This window comes from Balaenoptera borealis, assembly GCF_965194805.1.
Source record: "Balaenoptera borealis genome assembly, chromosome: 12".
Classification (NCBI taxonomy): domain Eukaryota; kingdom Metazoa; phylum Chordata; class Mammalia; order Artiodactyla; family Balaenopteridae; genus Balaenoptera; species Balaenoptera borealis.
This window is the reverse complement of record NC_138869.1, coordinates 55,694,770-55,719,228: the sequence shown is the minus strand read 5'-3', so window position 1 is coordinate 55,719,228 and position 24,459 is coordinate 55,694,770. Positions and strand designations below refer to the sequence as shown.

Sequence of the window (24,459 nt, the reverse complement as noted above, 5' to 3'; positions counted from 1 at the left end):
TTATTAATTGGCTGGACATTTCAGATAAACAGAATCATGTCTTTTGAGTGTTTTTGTCATAAAAGGGTGTTGGATTTTGTCAAATATTTTTTCTGTATCTCACGATGATTATATGGGTTTTTTCCGCTTCATTTTACTAATACAGAGTATTACATTAATTGATTCTTTGATGTGAACCACCCTTGTATTCCTAGTATATCCCACTTTGTCATGGTGTAGAATCCTTTTAATGTGCTGCTGGATTTGGTTTGGTAGTATTTTGTTGAGCATTTTACATTTATATTCATAAAGGATAATTGGCCTGTAGTTTTCTTGTGTCTGACTTTCAACTTGTGTGTCCTTATGGTTGTGTCTTTTGTAAATAGCGCATAGTAAGGTTTTTCCTTTTCTTTTAGTTTGACAATCTTCATCTCTGTTTGTAGAGGGTTAAATCCATATATATTAGCTGTGATTATTCATATATTTGGAATCATGTTCTTCTATATTTTGTATTTTCTACTTGTCTCACTCTTTTGATTTCCTTCTTTTTTTGTCCCTCCTCACCCTCACTTTTTCCTGGTTTTATTGAGTTTCCTCCATTTCTTTCTTTCTTTTTTTCTTTTCTTTTTAACAGCATGGAAGTTGTACACTTATTTTTCTTCTTTAAAGTTCATTATGATGTGTCTGGGTGTGGGTTTATTTTCATTTAAATTGCTTGATATTCTGTTGGATCCGGTGAATTTGAGGAGTTGTGTCTTTCATCCATCCCGGACAGTTCTTAGTGTTCACTTCTTTCAATATTACTTTTTCCCTGTTCTCATTATTATCTCTTTCTGGATCTCTGATGTTGAATCTTCTCCCTTTATTTTCTGGGTCTTTTAACCACTTGTATTTTCTGTTGCTCTGTGCTTCATTTTGCGTGATTTCTTCTGGTCTGTCTTCCAGTTCACTGGTTCTCTTCAGTTATATCTCAGCAGTTTTTAACTATCCATTAACTTCCTAACTTTTTCATTTTATTTTTTTCATTTCCAGAAATTTTATTTGGTTCTTTTTCAATTCTTCTCATTCTCTTTCTCCTGTCATACTTTTATCTCTTATTCTAAACATAGTAAATATATTTATTTTATATTCTTTATTTTATCATCTTAGTATCTGTGGTCTTTGTGCTTTGGTTTCATGATTTGTTATTTTTGCTGATTTTTTGCTAATTGTGGTTTGTTTCCTCTTATTTCAGTGTTTATTGTTCTTTGTTTTTGTTTTGTTTTGGTGTGTTCCTGTATTTTAAGACTGTTAATTTGGAGGATTTTTTCTTTCTTTTTTTTTTTTTTTCTTTGTGGTTAATCTTTTACTCTGAAATTCATCTTAGGACTTTGTGTCACACAGGTATTATGATTTCCAGTTCTAAGTTTAGGCTTTTGATTAGGAATCTTAAGGTGATACTTCTTTTCTATTTAGAGCCAAGATTCAGACAGGTAAGTTCCCTTCTCTCGGGCAGTTTTCCTTTTTAAAAATTTGTCCACCGAGTGTCACCCATTTGGAAGTGACCCAGTTTGAGGGAAGATCATGCCCTTGATCTAACCTCCTCCTCTTACTAACTCCACCTGTGTTTCTTGTCTCCTATTCATGTTCTGTTAAATTCACACTCTAAGCCATTAGAGAATGTGTAGTAGGTGAACTATGGACAGTAGGCCAGTTCTACCTTGTGGCCTGTTTTTATATGGTTCACTAGTTAAGGATGATTTTTACCACTTCTAGAGAATTATAAAAAAAAAGAAAGAGAAGAAGAATATGTGACAGAGACTATAGTCCACAGAGCCTAAAATATTTACCCTAATGTTTGACACAAAAGTTTGCAGACCTCTGCTCTAAGCTATCAGGAATTAGCAGATACCATTGACTCTAGCACTTGTGTCCATTGGTGGATTAGCACTTGTGTTTCAGGCCCTCTACTATCCTGTCTTCTCAGCTATGCATTAGAAAGGCATTTTTTTATATGTTAATTTTCAGTTTGTTGTATTGGGAGTGAAGTCTAAATCTTTTATTTTCATGAATTAATCAGTTTTCTCTCTGTTTTGTTTATGGCTTCAGTGGTCTAAAGGCTTTCTATTTGTTTTAATCTTAAAAACATCCTTGTTTAAAGTAGTCTTGGTACATGGATGTGCATAATCTCTTAGTCTTCTTTCTTAATTTTACTGAGTAAGGTAATGGCTAACCTAGTCTTAAATTTTTACAAGATTTTTTGTTAAATGTAACTTGGGTTTCTGCAACAGAAATTATTGTACTAATTTATATTCTAACCAGTACTGTAGGAGCTCACTAATTCTCACCTGTATTGAGTATGATCATTTAAAAAATGTTTTAAATTTTTTACACCAGAAATATTTCATTGTTGCTTTACCTTCTTTTTAAAAGTCACTAAGACTGTTGGATGAAGAAGAAACAACTGACAATGATTTAAGAGCAAAATTCAAGGAACGCTGGCAAAGGACGCCATCCAATGAACTCTATAAGCCTTTAAGAGCAGGTAAGAATGTGCATAAATGACTTTGACTTGAGTAAGTTCTCAGTTTGGATCCATGTTTTTTGCTTGATTGAAGTAGGCTCTGATGTAAACGTGTTTTTTTTGAAACTGCTATTATGAAAATCCAGGTGTTTTTCTTCAGTTCCGTGTAAGACAAAAAATAACAAGGGTAATCCACGTTCATTATGAGAAGTTCAAATTCTTAAGAAAGTAAAAATTAAAATGATCCTGTAATAACTCTCATTTCCTATTCCAAGCTCTATGCATATTTTAAAAACATAAATGAGATTGTATTATATATATGGTTTTGTAATTTCATTTCACTTAGTAGTGGGTAGTAAAAGATGAGTTTTAACAGTTAACCTGAAACCAAATTATTACTTTTAAGACTTTGAATATTAAGATTTTGTACTTGTTAAGATAAATGATGTCTAGACTTGTTTTATTTCTCTGTAAAAGTAATTAATACTATTGAGATTTTTCTAAAAATATATCCGCTTTTCTTTTAAGTCAGATTTAAGGAGTGATCCTTTGAGAGAGGAATACTTTTGAAATAAGTTGTGACAATTTTTGGAGTGAATGTTATCTTTCTATATTCACAAGTTGTAGGAAAAGATTAGACTAATGTCAATTGGCTTTTATTTGGTGGACAGTAACCACAAATGTATTTTAAGGTGTAACTGTGCTTTTGCTTTATAATTGATTTTGTCATTTTTCCAAAACCAAAAATGCAAAGACTAATAGCTCAGTTTCTATTATCTAGTGAATTGGGACTTATAGAAGGGGGAAACAAAGTTGGAGAAGAGAAAAGTACAACCAGCTCATATACATTACTGTTAAAATCAGTACTGTGCCCTGGTAACATTTTTTTTTTCCCCCTCCACAGAGGGAAGCAACTTCAGAACTGTTTTGGATAAAGCTATGCAAGCAGATGGACAGGTGAAAGAGCGTTACCAGGCTCACCGGGACACCATTGCACTTCTGTGTAAGCCGGAGCTGGAGCTGAATGCTGCCATCCCTTCTGCTAACCCAGCGAAGACCATGCAGGGCAGCGAGGTGAGGACATGTATTTTGATGTGGGTGATCATTTGCTTATGTAAACTATGTTCAAGCCATTATATACAATGAATTACCAATTTTTTTCCTTACTGGCATCTTTCTAAAAATGCTGATGTACATTGAGGTGCTTGTTTTTAGAGTAGCATGATATATACACCGTGTAAAAAGTAATTATATTAATAATACTACTATCCTGTAGTAATAATTTCCATGTATTGAATGCCTCCTATGAACTGGGTACTGTATTCTAGGTACCTCATATGTTCACAGGTTTAATTCAAATTTTATAAAAGGGAGAGGCTTGGAAGTATAGGAACTTCCTTGAAGTGGAAGGACTGGATTGGCCAGATACTCTTCTGACCACAGATTCTTTGTTTCTTACATCATTCTATACCACCTTCCACCATATTCCACTGGGAGTACCTCTGAAGGGAAAGTTGTCAAGGTGTACTTGTTAATCTAATAAATGGATAACATCATCATGACATTTCTACTGGTGACAGGAAGGAGAAAATCAGTAGTGGGGCGTGTGATTCGTGAAGTCCCAAAAGGGGAGAGTGTGGGCTGATCACTGTGAAGTAATGTAGGAGGATAAGAGGAGACCCGAAGCACACAGGAAAATAAGCCAAAGGGCAAGAGATAGTGCTGAAGACTTCTTGAAAAAGGTGAATTTCCTGGGATAGTAGTTCTCAGAAGTTATCATTGTCATTCCTTATTTGTCTTTGCACAGAAGCATTTCATGTGTTTACTCAGCTAAGACTTAATGAATAGCTACTGTTTAAGGCACTATGCTAGATGCACATAATATCCAGCCTTTACCCTCAATTCACGATCCAGTGTGGAAGATGAGACATATACAAGGATTACTGTAATACAGGGTAGAAGTTGAAAAGTGTCTCAACTATACTGTGAGAATTTAGGTGATGAAGTACTTATGTTCCAGCATTTGGAGCTCCTTGCTTAGGAGGCTTAAGAAATTGGCACTTTATGAGAACAGTAGACAGGCAGAAAAGTGGACATGTGTAGGATCTGAGAAGATTGAGTGAGTGGGTGTGTCCAGAGTGGCTCCTGAGGTTCTGTGGAAGCAGCCCCCGAAGTGAGGAGAAGACGGCGCTGGTGGGTGGGCACAGAGCCTGCGTCTCAAGGCAGGGGTGCCTGAGGGAACAATGACTGCCAGTTAGATGCTTTGAGGATGTGGGGGAGAAAAGGAAGGTGGTTAGAAGATTAACTTGTGAAGAACAGAGCCTGCAGACCCATAGAACAGCAACACGTTCTGGCCCCTTTTTATTTTAGAAAAAACATCTCTGTTTAGTATCCTCGTTTTTTCTTTTTAGTGTCACATGCATGACTCAGAACTTATATGGCTTTTGTCCTTTTATTCTCCTGCTTTCTATAGAAAAGCAAAAATGGTCTTTGCTAAGCAAAATCAGAATGAGCATGTACTGATATGTTATTTTATTCAGTAGTAGCTGCTTTGTTAATTCACAGTGGTATTACATAGGGGAAGAAAACTTTTATAGTCAATATGAAGTGATTTTACTGAAACTAGATTTTCTGCAGAGAGGTAATCAACAATTTTCAGTGTTCTTAATATTCATTCATCATGTGCCTTTATCAGAAAAGGCAAACATCATGTGTTTATTAAAGCTATTTCAGATAGTTATCATCGTAGTTGGTGACACATTAGCCAGAGTTTTTATGAGAAAAACTCAACCATTTGAATTGCTGATTATTAAAGTGATACAAAGTACATGTTTTATTAAGAGGTCCAAGCATAACAGCTGGGGCTGTTTTTTTCTGTCATTATGAACAGGCCAACTAACTAGTTATTTGTCTTTGTTCTGTTTGGGCATCTGGTTTTAGGTACTTAGAGGATCTTAGTTTTTATACTACGTAAGAGACAGTCAGTCTATTTCAAGGTAATAGTGTTCCTGACTTTCAGCTTTGTTTACTAGACTATTTTTTAAGACCAATTCTGCATATTCCTTTTTCTCCCCCAGCTTTATTTCACTTGGCTACTTAAACATTTTCTAACTTTTGTTAGACATAACTTATATATAGAGGAAAATGACATTTCTTACTCTCCTAATAGCCAAGCAACCTTCACATAGGGTCATAGTCATGGTTGAGGTTCCATTATCAGTTTAAATATGCCAACAGATAAAACTGTCACAGCCTTTTCAAATTTATATGCTGTTATATCCCCCCAATGCAAAATGTGTCACATAGTTACAGAAATAGTTGTAATTCAGCAAAATAAGGGATACTTAATTCTTGGTCTGTTCCTTGTTGTTACTCTGTTCTTGTCTAAGTGCTTAGATGCCTAAGCCTCTTTAGTCCACAATGCACATGAAGTATAGAGTTAAACCATGAAACCTAACTAACAGTTGATAATAATGGCTACTACTGACTGAACACTTAGCCTGTTAGAAATTACATTGAGCACTTTATATGGATTATTTCATCTTTACAACAGTCCTGACATATAGGTACTATTATTCTTGTTTTGCAGGTGAGAAAATTGAGTTTTCCAGGTAAACTGCCCTTGGTTATACAGTAACTAAGCCCATTATATTCACTAAGGGAGTGTAGTCAGAGTTGAAGTATTTTTTTCGATGTCATCATATTTCACTTTGCTAGACAACTAGTTTCATTTGTTTCTGTATTCACGTTTTGATTTAATTTTGTGTTTTGGATGTGTAAAAGGATGTTCATGATTCAAAAGGTTCATGCAGAGAAATCTCACCCCTTTTCTTTCTACCTTGTTCCCATCTGCTCTATGTAAGTAACAATATTCATTAGTTTTTGGTTTGTGCTTAGTGCTTTTATTTTTGTGAAAAATACATATGCACACAGTTACATATCATATATTATGTGTGTGTATAGCTTTGTATTCTGATTTCCCTTCTCACTGAAAATGCGACATACCTTTTTTCATTTAACAATATGTCCTGGAAGTCATTTGGAAGCAAGACTTTGCTCCACTTTGTCTAACATCAAATTCCACTAGATATCCCTTTAATAGACTTTGCGATGTCCATCCAGGTATGATTCTCCTCTTCCTTCCTTTTAGAGTGTCTGTGGTTTGATGCTTCTTGGACCTCTAAGACCATTTCTTTGCACTGCTCTGCATGTTAAGAGACTGAATTTAAGATAGGACACTTAGGAGATATGGTGGTAACAGAGGCCAAAATGTAGAAGAAACTTGAGACTTTTCCTCAGGTCTTTGGTTTTCACATGGGAAGGTCGCCCTGGACCCTCTTGTCAGGGAGCTAACTAAGGCCATGGACTGAAGAGCCGGACAGAGCTTCTTAGAAACAGGCAGTAGGTGAGCAGATCCTTTGGAGCTGGAAGTGCTGCTGGTAGGAAGACAGACAGGGGTGTAGATGGGGTTCATGGACGGCCCCTTCTTCCTTTGTCTTTCCCCACTTTCTTTCTATGAGCATCCCTGGGGCAAGCAGAATAGGGGGCTTGGGGTTGCTGTTCTCCCTGCTGGTCCTAGCAGAAGTGTGAAGAGATGTGAGTGAAAGGGGGCAGCTCATGGGTGGCCTTAGAGGGCGCTTGAACACTCTAACACTATTACTACAACGGGGTGTTTATGAATCATGTGGGTGTTAGTCAGAGACTGCCTGGACCGAGTAAGAGGCAGAACTCATGATGTGAAGAGAGGTACAGAACCCACCCGCTCTTTCTCTCCCAGGATATAAAAGAAACATACGGCTTATAGCTTTCTGTCTGTCTGTCTGTCTCTCTCGAGTGCTCTCTCCGTATATATCCGTATCTCTGTTTCTGTCTCCATGTCTCTCTCTCTCTCAGTCTCGCTAGGTCGACAAAATAGGGTATCTCTTTACTGGACAAAAACATACCTTCTGGGGACTTCCCTAGTAGTCCAGTGGTAAAGAATCCGCCTTCCAACGCAGAGGACATGGGTTCAGTCCCTGGTCAGGGAACTAAGATCCCACATGCCGCGGGGCAACTAAGCCCACGCGCTTCAACTAGAGCGCCCATGTGCCTCAAACTACAGAGCCCACGCACTCTGGAGCCCACGTGCCACAACTAGAGAGAGAAAACCCACACGCCACAACTAGAGAGAATCCTGTGTGCTGCAGTGAAGATCCCACATGCTGCAACTAAGACCCGATGCAGCCAAAAAATAAATAAATAAATAAATAAAATAAATATTAAAAATATATATATACCTTCCTCTACCTCGTGACAAGGATGCAGTATAGTGTAGCGAGGTTAAGAGATTGGTTTGGAGTTAGGCAGACTTAGGTCTCAGATTTCACCTCTGCTCCTTTTAGTAGCTGTGCAACCTTAGGCATGTTAACTTAATTTTTCTGGGACGCAATTTCTCCATCTGTGGAATAGAGGTAATAAATATATACCCTATGGGGTATTGTAAGGAATACATTAAATTATATTTGTAAAGTGTTTAGGACAGTGCCTGGCACATAATAGATGTTCAGTAGACCTGTTATCATTATTGCTGCTGCTATTGTAATCTGAATCCACTAAAGGTACAGCAATGTCTGTATGTAAATAAACCTGATGTACAATTTATACTTGGCTCTCTGAGAGATCGTCTCTCCCTGACCCTGGTGAACCTTTGTATATAGTTCCTTTCTTGAAATTGGCTTCTGTTTTTTGGGCAATTAAACTAAGTTTTTTAAATTGTTCAGGTTGTAAATGTCTTAAAATCCTTACTGACAAATCTTGATGAAGTAAAGAAGGAAAGAGAGGGGCTGGAGAATGACCTGAAATCAGTGAATTTTGACATGACCAGCAAATTTTTGACTGCTCTGGCTCAAGATGGTGTGATAAATGAAGAAGCTATTTCTGTTACTGAACTGGATCGAATCTATGGGGGTCTTACAGCTAAAGTCCAAGAATCGCTAAAGAAACAAGAAGGACTTCTTAAAAATATTCAGGTAAAGTTTATATACTTTAATAAGATTTTTATTAAAAAAATTACAGGAAGGATAAACCTGGACTAAATCTGTATCCATTTAGGATTGTGTTTTTTGCAAATGTTACATATTAATAGAAATCTGTAAATGTTATTGGTTATATTTTCATACCCACTGAATTTGTGGTATTTTTTACTTAAGGAAAGCTGTAAAGTACTGTGTTACTCCAAAAGGAATATATTAGGTAAATATCTAGTAATAACTGCATGAAATCATATATAATTTTCATAGTTGGGAAAGTATCAGTACAAATGTTATGAGCTATATTAACTTGATAAATAAGTGTAACTGCATAAATCTTTCTTTTAACAAGGTCTCACACCAGGAATTTTCAAAAATGAAACAGTCTAACAATGAAGCTAATTTAAGAGAAGAAGTTTTGAAGAATTTAGCTGTTGCGTATGACAACTTTGTTGAACTTGTAGCTAATTTGAAGGAGGGCACAAAGGTATGAAGCACAAAAGAAACAAGAGCTAACTAAGCAGTGTGGGTGTGAGGATATAGTTTGGGAAGTTAATTGGTATTTCCAGTTGGACCAAATCATTCTGTCTTGAATTTCTTAGCTTTAATGACTTTGGCCCCTGAGAGCTTTGGTATAAATGGGAGAAAGCTTAATGAAGGTGGGAGTATTTCATGGGAACTTTGCGGAATGAATTTTATATTTCACCAGGCAGAAAGAGGGTGTGTAGGCATTCATTTCAGGTAGCAGGAATTAGCACAGAGAGGTCAAAATGTCAGTGACACTTTGTTGGGGGATAGAAAGTTGGCCAATCTGAGTGAATTATGAGGGAACCAGGAGTAGTAGTCAAAGCCGATATATGGTGGGGAAGGGGGTGTGTATGGCTTTTATATTCTGTGCTGGTGGTTTGGATTATGATAGATTTGTGATCTGCTTATGACTCAGAGTGCTTACTAAATATGTTTAAGTATTTTCTTGCCTTTCCTTTAAATATTTTAGGGAAATGCTTATATTTGTTTTTACCAATTACTTTGCTTTTGAGGGAACAAGTGATTTTTAAGTTTTTCAAATACATAATTCCTTTTGGTACTTTAACTCCATAATGATCACTTAATAAAGTTATCTTGATGTAAATACGGTAGATATAATGTCAAACCCTCTGAAGAGAGCATGGAAATACTGCCAAAGCCTTCTAAAGAGAGAGGATAGTAAAATGCCATTTTAATTCAGTTTAAAATGCTTTGTTGAAATAGATAAGCTGAGAAAACTCACCAGAGTGCCTTTGGAAATTCTTCTGAGGGTTTCTGAAATGATGCCTGCATTTCTGAAGTGAATGTGCAAATCTAATACTTCCACTTAAATAGGTTTAGAATCTTTATTAAGAAGTTGACTTTTCTCTAGGAATTGGGAACTTGTTCATGATCATGAAACTTTTAACTTGTTGCCACTTAATTTTTGGTGACAGTGCTTTCTTTTTTTTTTTTTTTTTTTTTTCACACACACTGTATTTTATTTTTACAAGGTGACAGTGCTTTCTAACGATGATTTTATTATTTTTATTTTCTTAGGGAATCTTAGGTCATATTTAATATTAAGTTACTGGACTTAAGTGGTATGACTGTCTCTCATGCAGAGGATTTTAGCTCTGTAGCTTTAACTGTTATTGACAAAGGAGCTTTAGATTGTGTTCCTCTTAGATTAAAAATTGTTCTGGTTTATCACTTGTGTTTGTTCTTTGCTCATAGTTTTACAATGAGCTGACTGAAATACTCATCAGGTTCCAGAACAAATGCAGTGATATAGTGTTTGCACGGAAGACAGAGAGGGATGAACTCTTAAAGTAAGTTTATTTTGTGTATTAAATTGTACTTTTGAAGTATTTTTCTTTAAAAAAATAATATTCTTGCTACCTCTTTTTAAAAAATCATATGTGGAGACTTTTGTGGTGAGTTGGCAGTGTGAGTTGGCAATTTCCTTCCTTTCCTCCATGGTGTTTCTTTGTTTGTTTGTTTGCTTTTTAATAAATTTATTTATTTATTTTTTATTTTTGGCTGTGTTGGGTCTTTGTTGCTGCACACGGGCTTTCTCTAGTTGTGGCAAGCGGTGGCTTCTCTTGTTGTGGAGCATGGGTTCTTGGCATGTGGGCTTCAGTAGTTGTGGCATGCGGGCTCAGTAGTGTGGCTTGCAGGCTCTAGAGCGCAGGCTCAGTAGTTGTGGCGCACAGGCTTAGTTGCTCCGTGGCGTGTGGGATCTTCCTGGACCAGGGATCAAACCCGTGTCCCCTGCATTGGCAGGCGGATTCTTAACCACTGCACCACCAGGGAAGTCCCCTCCATGGTGTTTTACAAAGCGACAAGCAAACAACTGCATGATCTGAAAACAAAAGAGTGAAAAGGAGTGGAAACTAGATGTAGGAAGAACAGTGATGTCACAGAAGTGATAGCAGAACAGCTCAGGGCAACAGATCTTAGGAAATGCCAATAAACATAAGCAGTTTACTTTGAAGTGGCAAATAGATTCCTTACATGAAACTAGAGGCACAGAACATGAGGGAGAGAGGGTTTATAGCTCAGAAAATGTCAGCAAAGTCACTTTCTGCAGGGGCCTACTGGGAAAGCTGGGCGAGTAACATAGGACTCATTCCATGTGGAGTAATGAATAGAGAGTTGATGCAACATCGATACAAAGATACTATATACATTGAGGTGAGAAAGAGAACAAAATTTTACTAAACTTAATAGATGAAGAACATTCACCAGAATAATGCCACAGAACAGATGAAAAATTTACCATGAATTTAAAAAAATAAAAAAGAAAAGGCTAGGAAGCAGTCATTAAGGATCACGACAAACAAGTACCAGAACTCAAGGAAAATGGTAAGAAAACAGGAGGCGCTAAAACGTGAGGTGTCGGGATTCAGGAAACAAGTGGAAGAGACGAACAAAGCCATCACAGGTATAAGATGAAATGGGAAGGAGCAAAACGGAGAATAGACGATGAAGAGAACACAGGAGCACAAAGTAGAAAAGAAGAAATCAAAGAAAATGAAACCAAAGTAAGGAAAGGATGGAAAAGGATTAGAGAAAGTGGGCAGAGAGGATCCAATATATGTAAAACTGAATTCCCTTCAAAGAAGAAAAACCAAAACAGTGACCAGAACAAATATTTAGTGATATGACTCAAGAACATTTTCCTAAAATAAGTCTTGTTGAAAGGATATATCATATGATCAGGAGAAATGAACAAGAACTGTCAACACCCCAGCATATAAATTATTAGTCTTAAAAGATAATAGCAGAATCCTATTAAGGCAGTCAGGCAAAAAGATCAGGTCAGTTTATAAAAAGGTGAAAAAAATTCAGGCTGGCAGCACTGCATGCTAGAAGAGAGTGGAGTGATTGCTTGTGTTCCACTCAAAGGAAGCAAATGTGAGGCAAAGATTTTATATCCAGTCAGCCTGTCCTTCAGGTGTATACAGAGCCACGTGCTCATTAGTAATGAATGTAAAGGACCCAGAGACTGTTATACTCATGAGCCATTCTTGAGCCCTTCCGATGGCCTGACCGTTATTCTTGTCTCTGTCCATGTTTAAACAGTTTCCCATTGAAGTGGGCGAAGTTAAGAGCTACTTTCTTCCACCCCCCCAAGAAAGAGCAGGGCCAGTTGTTTTCAGTTTTTCTACTAAACCTTTAAAAAGCAAATAATTAGAATGCTTTTTAAATGGTTCTAGAGGTTAAAAAAAACCCTCCTAATTAGTTTTACTGATAAGTAAATCTGACAAAGATTAAAACAAAAATCTTCAAACCAGTTTCATTTATGAATATGGATGCAAAATTTCTAAATAAAATACTTGCCATTGATATTCTCCAGTATATTAATAAAGAACCATGACCAAGGGGGAGTGGGTGGTTATTCCAGTAATGCAGTGATTGGTTCAGTAGTTTTACATCTAAGGAGAAAAAGATTCTCTTCATAGATGAGGAAGAAGCATGAGAAAATAACTATTCTGGTACTCAAAATAGGAATTAATTGACTTCCTTAACATGCAAATATATGTGTATGTGTGTATATATACAATAGATCTATTTATCTGTTTATATCTGCACAAAACTCAGCTTCATGGTTAATGGAGAAATGCTATAAACATTCTCCCTAAAGACAAATGCCCATTATCAATGCTGTTATTTAATATTATATTGGCAATACCAGACTACACCATTAGAAAAGAAGAGGAAATTAGAGATAGAAAAATTGGAAAGGAGGAGGTAAAACTATCACTACTTACAGACTTTATGATTATACATCTTGAAAACCCAAAAGAATCAACCCTCAAACTCTGCAAATAATAAAGGAATTGTTACTGAAGATAGGTGATTATAAAAATAATTTGTAGAAATCAATAGCCTTGGGACTTCCCTCGTGGTCCAGTGACTAAGACCCCACACTCCCAATGCAGGGGGCCTGGGTTCGATCCCTGGTCAGGGAACTGAATCCCACATGCAGCAACTAAAGAAAGGTCCCACAGTGCAGCCAAATAAATAAATAAATAAATATTTTAAAAAAATCAATAGCCTTCATACAAATAAACACATAGAAGATATAATGGAGGAAAAGACTTCACTTAAAATAGCAATAAGAAAGATAAAATACATAGGAATAAATTTGTCATTTATTAGACCTGTATGAAGAAAACTTTGAAACACTATTCAAGGACACAAAAGAGGACTTGAGCAAGCTGAAAGACGTATCATGTCCTTAGATAGGATGAGACAGCTTCATGAAGATGTCAGTTCTAAATAAACTTACGTAGTCAACATAATTTTTAAAAATATTTATTTTTTTCTTTTTTATTTTTTTGGCTGCATCGGGTCTTAGTTGCGGCACGCGGGATCTTTCATTGCGGCACGTGGTCTCTTCGTTGCAGTGCTTGGGCGTCTCTCTAGTTGTGGCATGTGGGCTCTAGGGCGCATGGGCTCTGTAGTTGTGGCGCGGGGGCTCCAGGGCGCATGGGCTCTGTAGTTTGCGGCATGCAGGCTCTCTTGTTGAGGCACGCAAGCTCAGTAGTTGTGGCGCGCAGGCTTAGTTGCCCCATGGCACGTGGGATCTTAGTTCCCTGACCAGGGATCAAACCCGCGTCCCCTGCATTGGAAGGCAGATTCTTTACCACTGGACCACCAGGGAAGTCCCTCAACATAATTTTGATTAAAAAAAGAATCAACAGATTTTCATGTAAAACTAGACAAGTTGATCCTAAAGCTCAAGTAGGAAAACCGTTAAACAAGTTTAGCCAGGAAAACTGAATAATAATAACAGTAAGGGGAAACTAATTTGCCAGATATTAAAATATGTAATATTGTCTCTAATTAAAACACAGTGATACTGGCACATTAGACCAAAGACAGAAAATAGGAGTAGATTCAAATACATATGTGAATTTAGTGTAAAAAAAGATCCTAAGTCAGTCAGAAGAAGAGACAAGTGCCTAGCCATTTAAAAAACAAAAGTTTTATTTTTACCTCAGAATAAGTTCCAAAAGGATCATAATTGAAATGTATAAAATGAAATGAAAAGAGAGTATCAGAGAATTTCTTAGTAAAGCTGAAATAGGAAGGGTCTTTTTAATTCTGACTTAAAACCCAAAAGCCATAAAAAAAAAAAAGTTCATCATAACATGATAAGAAGAGTCAAAATGTAATAAACTGGGGAAAAATATTTGAAACTTATTCATGGGCAAAAGGCAAATTTACGTAATTTATAAAGAACTCCTAGATACTAATGAGGAGGGAAAAACTCAGTAGAAAAATTGGGAAAGGATGTGAACAGAAATTCTGCAGATGAAATATGAGTGGTTCTTAAGCATATGAAAAAATACCTAGCCTCGCTCAATATAAAATAAATATGAATTAAAATTACTCTGAAATAACATTTTTCAGGGATTTCCCTGGTGGTCCAGTGGTTAAGACTCCGTGCTTCCACTGCAGGGGGCACGAGTTCGATCCCTGGTTGGGGAACTAAGATCCTGCATGCCATGTGGCATGGCCAAAAAAAAAAAAAAAAAAAGAACATTTTTCAGATTGGCAAAAATTTGGAAATTTGATAACATGCTTTATTGGCACACGTAGGGGAGCAGGTCTCATCCGTTGCTGTGAGAAGGCACATTGGGGCAGTCCTTGTGTGGGGCACTTGTGTGGGACCTGGAAAGGTCTGCTTTTGAGAATTTATTCTGAGGGTGTATGCTAGAAATGACATACTTATCAATGAATTCATTTCTAAGTTGCTTGTACCAGTAAAAGAATAAAAACAAAGCAAATGTCCAGGGCTGGTGAAATAAAGCTACATCTGTACAGTGAAATACTATGCAGCTATTTTTTTTAAAAAAAGGATGTTTTCTATTTACCCATGTAGAAAAATCTCTGAGATAAATAATGGTAAAAAAAACACAAGGTTACAGACAGTGTAAAGTATGCTTCTTATGTAAAAAGGAAGAAGATAAAAATACACGTTTGAATTGGTTTATTTCTGATAAGGAAGCTCTGGTCAGATTCATAAGAAATAAAAAATAGTGGCTGTCTGTTTGTGGTAGTGGATGGTGGAATGAGAATTTGTAGATAGTGGCCTGTCACTTTTTAGTTTTTGAATCAAGTGAATATATTACCTTTTCAGAAAATTATATTAAATTAATCTAAATAATTATAGGTATTTCATGTTTTTTATAGTACCACCAACTAGTCTAACTTTATTTTTGACATTGTATCTGTACCCTTGGCCTTTTTTTTTTTTTTAGCCATAGAACTCTTTGTTCAGACTCAGTCTTGCAGAGAAGCCCAGTTTGTGAAACAAACAGAAATGGCTCTGTGATTTAATAGCTTTGATTTATATAATTAGTAAGTGGCTAGGAAATTCTCATTTGTCCTATAAATGTGTTATTTACTGCAACCATCTCTGGAGTTTATCAAAGGAAAAAATATTATGTCTTATATGCTTTATAATATATTATAATTATACATGCTAGATATTGTGTTTATGATTAAATATACTCAAAATCTAATTAAATAATTGTAAAGATAATTATAATAAATAAGTAAAATATTTAAAATATTAAATATAATTATGTTATATTTACTATATGTGAGTTATATATATATACACACATATATATTAGATGTTTCAAAGTTTGACCTTTTTCAAATTTTAATATTGACTAAAAACTTATAGTTTATATTGGAAGCATTTATTACAAATTTACACACATTAAGAAGTAGTTTTGATTTCTTGATGAATGTGTGTAAGTTTTCTTTCTATGTGGAGTGTCTAATTTATCTTACAACTGGGATTGTTTTTGACAGCGAAAGTGTGGTCTGGGGGACTCGGAGTTGCTGTTAATTGTTAACATCAAGACAATAGGTCCTGTTGTAGACATTTCAGGACATGTCACGTTTACTGCTCTGTGCATGTGAATGAGCACAGTGAGAAGTTGATCAATACCAAGTACTTCATAGAGTGTATTTTACTTCAGGGTTTTGTTTAGTGAGATTCCAATTTATTGTTAGAGGAGACTTTAAAATATTAACAAAATTTTTAATACTGTATTTTAATGGTCCTTTCAACCTCTATCTTTAATGAATTTACCTTAATAATAGATTATGAGGTATCTTTTAACATAAACTCTCTCAGTGCCACATTTCAAATATCTGTCAGAAAGTTTTCATCAAGAAATTTGCACAATGGTTTTAAAGTTTTCATCAAGAAATTTGCTCAGTGGTTTCGAATAGGTTGTTGTTTTTTGTAAACACTGATACAATACAGCGATTAAAATATTAGCTAGGTAACTATGTACAGTTGTAGTTTTCCGATAATTTTTAGATTATTATGTTATGAGTTTCTCATCTAGGGGACGACCTCCTGTTAGAGAGAGGGCAATTTCTTAGGCTCACTTGCTCAGTTTGACATGTTCCTTAGTCTGGCTCTAACTATGATCTCTGAAAAAGTTTACCTTTTTCCCTGGTCTTCAGAAACAGAATAAGAACTATCTTTATTTTATTCAATAGTAGGAAGAAAGAAGATTTCAGTTAGTTCTAGTCAAGAACAGAAATGTAGTATATTTTAAAATACCATCATTGTTTTGAGTATATTTTCTGTGTTTCATACGTGAAGTATGAAAGTAAGAAAAAGATCTGGTGTTTTGTATGTGTTGGTTTTCAAAATTGTGTTAATTTCTAACACTTCTGTCTTTAATAAGGGACTTGCAACAAAGCATTGCCAGAGAACCTAGTGCTCCTTCAATTCCTACACCTGCGTATCAGTCCTCTCCAGCAGGGGGACACACGCCAACGCCTCCAACTCCAGCGCCAAGAACCATGCCGGTCAGTAAGCAACCACATTTTTAAAATGCAAGTTTTATGTGTTCTTGACAGCTTGCTTGCTGTAAAGGATAACACAGACTTTACATTGTAGAGGTCTGGTGGTCACCACTTTGATCAGGTGACCAACCTCAACTTTCTGATGTTTTGCAATATAAAGAATACAGCATCACTCATGGATTCTTGCCTAAGAATGTTTAACTAAATCTAATGGAGTCTTTAGAACCAACTTTCAGGTTATAGCAAATACAGTGATAAAATAAGAAATTAAATTGTGCTGTTAGGAACAGTTGGACAGTCTAGAACTGGAACATTCTGTGAGACACCTGGCTTGGTCTTTTCTAAAAGCATATGTCATAGAAAAAAATAGACCGGGGGCATATTCCAGATTAAAAGAGAGGAACGATTCATAATAATCAAATGCAATACATGAACCTCAGCTGGATCTTGGTTCATAAAAACTTCTAGAAGAGCTTTTGTGATAAATAGGGAAACTTGAATGTGGAGTGGATACTCAATGATATTGGGAAATAATTACTAATTTTCTCAGGTGAAATGGTATTGTGATTATGTAGGAGAATATTAGGACTTGTATGCTGAAGTCTTTCGGGCTGGTGTCCTGAAGTTTGCAACTTAACTTTCAAATGGTTCTGCAAATAGATAGATAGATAAATACATGGATATAGCTATAGATAAAGCAAAGGTGGCCAAATGTTAATAATTAATTTAATTGGTAAACATGTGATTGTTTATAATAGTATTCTTTTAAATTTTCTGGTGTTTAAAATTTTTCATATGAAAATTCATGGGGCCAGGAAGAGATAACAGTAATAAACTGTACCTGACCTGCTCCTTCTTCCCACATCAAATGTCTAACCATTGATGGGAGCAGTAATGAACAGTAAATGATTAAATATTAGGCATCAGGGAAAGAGCAGTGGCTATGGAGTATCCACAAATTGGAGAATTATTTTTCAACTACAGTACATTTCTGGAGTTATAAGCCCACATTTAAGAGTGGGAATTTGAAATATATTTGGTTGGATTCCAGAGTTTCTCATATGCCCTTTTATTTTGATTGATAGCAGTTTGACAGAAACCTGATACATTTTGTCAGTGCTGACTTTTTCTTACAGCCTACTAAGCCCCAGCCCCCAGCCCGGCCTCCACCTCCTGTGCTTCCAACAAATCGAACTCCTCCTGCTACTGCTCCAGCTCCAGCTCCAGCGAGCACTGGGACCACTGCACCAGCTCCATCACAAACTCCTGGTTCAGCTCCCCCTCTGCAGGCCCAGGGACCCCCATACCCCACCTATCCAGGGTATCCCGGGTAAGGCTGAAACTTTGTGTATCCCAATGAATTGGCTAATGTTTCTAGCTCTGGTTAGTCTTTTAAAAACAAGCTCACCCCTTCTCTGAATGGAGGTGTCATGAATGAGTAAGCTACATTGTCAGCTCACATAGAAATAAAAGTAAGTTATAGTCACTTTATTTGAGTCGTTGAATAGCCATTTCCCAGGCTTATTTAATTTGTTTTTAGTTTTTACATATTGGGTTTATATTAAATATATCTCTTCTGTATGGAATTCAGAATGTTTCCTTGGTCTTCTTTATTTAGGTGATAAACAGGTAGGTGCCTTTTCTGAGCTTAGCATAGCAAGGTTGATAAGGCCTTCTTTACATACCTGTACTTTGACGTCTTGGCATTCTGATCAACTCTTAAATAGAAATCTACCTAATTATGGCATGTGTTTTCTTAAAGATCAGCTGCCTTTGTGATAGTTTTTTTAGTCTTAAAAATCCAAACATTTAACTGCCTTTTAAGATGTCTTCCAAACTTTACTTAGTAAGTACATTGTATCTTCCAAATGTTAAAACTTTGTAAATAGTAAATTTATGAGCCTTACAGTGAACATTGAATCTTGTGAAACAGAAGTGTACTTAGGTTGCCACATTAGATTGAAGGGTCTCCGTTTTTATTCCTTGTTCATAGTTGAATATTTAGTCTTATTTCCTTCTACAATCTTATTTTTTGGGTAGTATTCAACACTTTTTTCTTTGATTTCAATTAATAACAGGATAGAACACTTTTCTCTAGCAAGTACCTTGAAACAGCTGTTTTTTCTCGCCATTGAATGGCTTTCTTGAAAAAACTTCATTTTAGAATAATTATTGTATGTTTCATTTTCTAGTGTTTGATTTACCAATCCAGCTTTCTTGTGTTCTTCTTCCCATCAGGTATTGCCAAATGCCCATGCCCATGGGCTATAATCCTTACGCATACGGCCAGTATAATATGCCATATCCGCCAGTGTATCACCAGAGCCCTGGACAGGCTCCATACCCAGGACCCCAGCAGCCTTCATACCCCTTCCCTCAGCCCCCACAGCAGCCTTACTATCCACAGCAGTAGTGTGTCAGCTCAGAAGCTCAGCTGGTTCAGCTCAGAGGGGAAGAAATACCAACCCTGCAATAAGTGTACTAAACCCTACGCTCTGGTTAATATAACGTACTCTGATGTACTGAATGCAGTGTGTAGTTTCTGTCTGCGGCTAGAAGCTGTGCCCCAGTTCCACATTTGATTGCACATGGGCCGTTTGCTGCTGTTGCAGTATAAAGACTAAGTGTAATAGGATTTGAAATAAATTACATTACAGTTCATAAAAGTTGAAAATGAGAAATTAAACCCACAAGTGAAACGTTTGAAATTATTATACTTAGTTCTACATAAGACATGATTGGAACATCGGAGGCTTACAATGATGGTTTCAGTACTGATATTCAAGAAAACTAAGTTATCTTTCTCTTTTGGTTTATTGATTTGGTTTAATTTTCATTATGCTATTTTGCATAATCAAAACATTGTAAATCTTATAATTTAAAAATAAATTCCTTAAGAACAGTTGTCATTGTTATGTTTTGTCATTGATTCTCATTCCTGTCTAATTTCTTTCTGGTATTAGTCTCTCATTTTATATGTACACAAGTTAAACAGATCATGAGTTAAGTGCATGATTAATGCAAGTTAATAGGTTCAAAAGAAAACCAAAAGAATAATAACCATAATTTATCTTTCATATGCTGATTAGTGAATTAATTTTGACATTTATTTTGAAAAATCCTATAATGTGGAGGAAACACAATTGCTACCAAAGATACTTCAAATAAATATACAAGTAAATATGTATATTTAATGTTTTATTATTAGCTTCGCCAAGAAATTGATACAAATTCTGGTAATCTTTTTCTTTTTTTCATAATCTGGTTAAAATAAATACATGTCATTAACAATGCTGTCTAATGTAATGGAATTGTTTAAAGAAAATTTACTGTACCCTTCCATTCCTTTTTTTCACCTTACTGTCTTAACCTACTAACATTTGATGCACAGTGTATATGAATAGATCTAAGCCCTTTCATTTTTATGCTCCTAAAAGATTGGACTATTCTGTAATTCAGGGAGTGCACAAAACAGTTGTTGGGAGCATATGCCAATTCTGGAATAGGCTGTGTATTTAATATTAGTCTCTGCTGTTAGGATAAACTAATCACTGTATAAACCTCAGTGAGCCTTGCCTAGTGGAATGCATAGACATGCCTCATGGAATGAGAAAGTGAGAAAGGAATGGGTTGTCTGATACCCCAGTGGGGTCTGTTCTGTGTGAGGTTCATTTCAGAACACACCAGGCATATGAGTAGATGTCCAGTGAATCTGTTTATGTTTATTTTCTAAGTTTCAATGCTAACCTTCTCTTGAATTATTGTTTCATTTAAATGATACTATCAGTTGGTCCACTGTTGTTTTCATTTGACAGTTTGGGTTTATATTTTAAATGTGGGACTGAAGGTGTGATTGTAAAGGGAGTGAATTGGTTTAAAATATATGTATATTTTAAAAAATCTTACTTTGTTGTTGTATGTAGAAAACATGAAGGCATGTTACTTCAATATAAATGACCTTTACATGGAATACTGAAATTGTTTTAAAGTTCAGTAGTTAAAACCTTGGCAAAAATAGTTTTTTACATATCATAGCTAAGTTTTATTAATGTGGAATCATCAGAATATGACATGGGCTTGTTTGACTCTTATGTAAATGGCACTTAAGTTCCTCCTTCTTATTACTCAAGTTATCATTACTATCGTAAGATACTCAGTGAGATTAGGGGTATTCCAAATTGCTAGTTTATAATTCTCACTAATGCAGAAAGAACAAAAACAAAACAAAATTGGCCTGAATATTCTCTTGGGGAAAGAAGGCACTAAAGAAAAGAGTTAAGTGCATCGGAGGGCCACAAGAGAAGTTACAAGGCCATTTAGCCCATTCCCTGTGCTAGACTAGGCCTCCGGTGTGCCCTCAGAGGGCTCAGGAAGATGGTTCAGAAACTTTAGGGAAGGAGGCTCCACAGCCCCTCGTGGCAGCCTCCCCAGCATACCCAGCTCGCTTAGCTCTGTTAGCAAACCCAGGCCCATTCCCTCTTGTTGGTTCACTCATCCTTTAGATGATAGAGGATGCTTTCCTTTGGTCACCTAGTGTCTTAGGTACAGATGACCAATTTCTGCAGCCCTTCATTGCTGGGTGTGTCTTCATAGGACTGTCTAGTTTCATTAAGGTGGCTCATGGAAAGAAGTTTCTCTTATGTCCGTTTTGCATTCTAGCAAACAAGAAGCAAGCCCTCACTGGGATTATTTTTGTTACCAAACTTTTTTATCCTTTGCTTAACTTCCTGTATTCCACAAAATACCCTAAAAAGTTGTTGTGGATTATGCTTTTTATTTAGAGGTAGGAGAGTATAACTCTGGTTCAGTTATGTTGTACCTATGTTTATAATTAGGCTTTTTGATTATCTTCCTAAACTAAAGAAAAGACACTTTCTGTTTTATTTATTTATGTCGGGCTTTGGAGTACTACTTTAAAATGGACTATAAGTAATGAAGCTCTGCATAAAGGAGCTGGTCTGAAGTGGGGAAAAACTAACTTCTTATTCCTAGTTGGAGACAGAAGGTTTGACTTCTCAGTCTGGTGTAAAGTATTGGTCTACTCCTGTGCCTCTTGGTCTTTATTCTCATTTAAGAAAAGTAGTCATATGTCACTGCAAACCAGTCAATCTTTGTGAGATCTGTGCACCCAACTTCTTTGCAATTTATAATCTCTCCCCAAATTTAAGTAGTTACAAAAAAGTTTTCACAGAGCCTCTGTCCCTGATTTTCTGTACCAGTCAGCAGCCTATCTAGTCAAAAAAGATTAAAAAGATATTTTCCATTAGAGCTTTACAGTTTGCAAAAGTGCTTTTTTGTACACATTTTCTAATTTCATAAACATGGCAAAATGCAATTTGTTAAGTAGGCTTCAGTTTGCTAATGGGGAATTTTTTTTTTTGGATGATAAGTAGTATATCTTGGAAAATCTTGCTACAACCTAGCAGCATCTTTTTTTTTTTTTTTTTTTTTTAACACTTCTGCAATTATTAGTTGATTCACAGTACAGAACAGGATACAAAGTAGGAGAAAAACAGTGCTATAACATTATAATTACTAGTTTAAAAATAGACTTTAGAAATAAATGGTTGATTATAAGATTTACGTGGAAGAGCAAAGAAGGAAAAATTATATTTTTAGAGAAAAAGAGAATATTCAGGCTTTATTTCTGGTATGAAGTTTATATTTTTTAAGAAATCCTATATTATCACACCAGAGATTTTAGATTCTTTTCTGCTTACAAACATTGCTGGTAGTTGGATGATATTTTTATTGTATTCATTTCTCTTAGAGGGAAATTGTAAAGAAAACAAAAGGTTCCGGATGAAATGTATCCTAGAAATAAAAGTTGAAAGATTCTTACTTCCTTGTAGTATGAATTCTTATTTAAAATGTTTATCCTTCAGCTTTTATATTTCTCTAATTTCTTTGACAAACTGTGGGTTGGGAAATTAAAAAATACCCACTTTGACTAACTGCATGAGACAAGAAGACGGTGTTGTTTAAATGTTTTCTTACAGCTGTCAACCCTATAATTGATCATGGATGGACCATGATTTTCATCACTTACGATTTGACTCAGATCTTTCAGAAGAGTAATCTCTTCTTCAGGTGTCATTTTTGGGGTTAATTTTTGGAAATGTTTGGTGAGATTACCACAGTCAGTTGATCAGGGAAAGGGGAATGGTGAAATGTGTTCGTCTTTTAAAACATTTATATTTTCTTATTTTCTTCCTACTTCTCCCATGTTTTAAGGTCAGAAGCAACTGTTTTCCTATGTAGCTCAGGATACACAATTTATCACAGAATGTGTTGACTTTGTCCTTCAAGTATGTTGAAGTTGAACAAGCTACCTCCAGGAATGAATCTATAGTCTGAATCCCTATTATATACATTTAAAATTACATAACTATTGGGTATAGTTAAATCTTTTTTTTTTTGTTTTCACTTATCTGGCATCTGGGTTGGAGAGTAGAGTTCTCATGGAGGGGCTTGGGAATCTAGGCATGTGGGGTGGGAGGACATGGGGAACTAAGGGACCCTTCCTGGAACTGGAGTTCAGCGGCAACCTAAATCTAGGACAGTGACTTGAGCAGCTCTGCTGCTGGGGCTGCTTCAGTTTATGACCGCAGGGCGGGTGGGGTTGGCCTGGGCACTGCCTGTGAGCAGACAGGAACTTGCCTAGAACCTGTGTACCAGAGAGCCGCCGGCCCCTGCTAACCAGGGTCCCCATCCACTGACCGGTCTTGCCTTTGTAGTTAATTCATCTGGGGCGCATCCAAGTTGTTTGCCTTAGTACTCTGCCTGCAAGGGATCCTGGCTCGTGTCAGCTCTGTGGCTCCTGATAGCCTTCCTTTTTGCTTAAAAGCTGGTTACCTCCTTTTCAACTCGTGACGCCAAGTGATACAGGTGGATATGTTCAAGTCTATTACCTTTGCGTTTCTTTTTACGTTTTCCTGTATTTGTAACTCTTCTAGTCTCTACACATTTTGAAGCCACGTGATTCATATTCAAGCCAATTATTGTGAACATGAAGTGACCCTTTTTCACTTTTTAATATACATTATTAATATCTCCACTGTGTTTTTTTTTTCTATCTGGATATATTAGTGTTTTTTGTTTTGTTTTTTGTTTTTGTTTTGTAATCTAATAGGAAAGTTTAAAATAATTTACAGCTTTGTTAAAATTATAATCATATGATCTTTTGATGTTTTGTCTGTTTGGAATATTTTTGTCCTATTTCCTTTTCCTGTGTTTCATTGCTTGGATTATGTTTTCTTTTTTTCTAGTTATTTGGAACACTAATACTCTTATTTTCTTCCCTCCCATCCTCAGCTAAATCTTGTCTTTTTTATATATATTTTTGTAAACAGGGTTTGGACTTATATTGTTAATTTATTATTTTCTTACATTATGACTTTTGGAATGTCAGCTTGGTTGCTTCTAGTTTTTGGCGATTATGAATAAAACTGTTTTGTGTTCAGGTTTGTGTTTTCCTCCAAGATTCTGGCTCCAGTGGCTTCTGCTCCCAGTAACCTGTGATTCTCTGTTTTTGTCTGTGTCTCCAGTTTTGGGAGTTCTGCCCCTGATGACTTCACATCTCATCTTTACATTCTGATGCACTCTGTACTG

General features: G+C 36.0%; 1 protein-coding gene and 1 long non-coding RNA gene across 3 annotated transcripts in view; one reads left to right on the top strand and one right to left on the bottom strand.

The window, feature by feature from the left end:
• The window catches only part of LOC309608556, a 75,912-nt gene extending 59,192 nt beyond the window's left edge, over positions 1-16,720 (bottom strand). The window contains exon 1 of the long non-coding RNA XR_014232964.1: positions 14,844-16,720. This is a non-coding gene — a long non-coding RNA (uncharacterized lncRNA). The remainder of the gene's footprint in view (positions 1-14,843) is intronic.
• Positions 1-22,689, top strand: part of PDCD6IP (programmed cell death 6 interacting protein) — a 62,849-nt gene extending 40,160 nt beyond the window's left edge. For both annotated transcript variants that reach the window (XM_082348455.1, XM_082348454.1), the window contains exons 11-18: positions 2,392-2,503; positions 3,387-3,556; positions 8,242-8,490; positions 8,843-8,977; positions 10,234-10,328; positions 16,728-16,851; positions 17,985-18,178; positions 19,087-22,689. In XM_082348455.1, the coding sequence (XP_082204581.1) occupies positions 2,392-2,503; positions 3,387-3,556; positions 8,242-8,490; positions 8,843-8,977; positions 10,234-10,328; positions 16,728-16,851; positions 17,985-18,178; positions 19,087-19,261 (1,254 nt within the window). In that variant the 3' untranslated portion in view covers positions 19,262-22,689. The remainder of the gene's footprint in view (positions 1-2,391; positions 2,504-3,386; positions 3,557-8,241; positions 8,491-8,842; positions 8,978-10,233; positions 10,329-16,727; positions 16,852-17,984; positions 18,179-19,086) is intronic.
• The last annotated feature ends 1,770 nt before the right edge of the window (positions 22,690-24,459 follow it).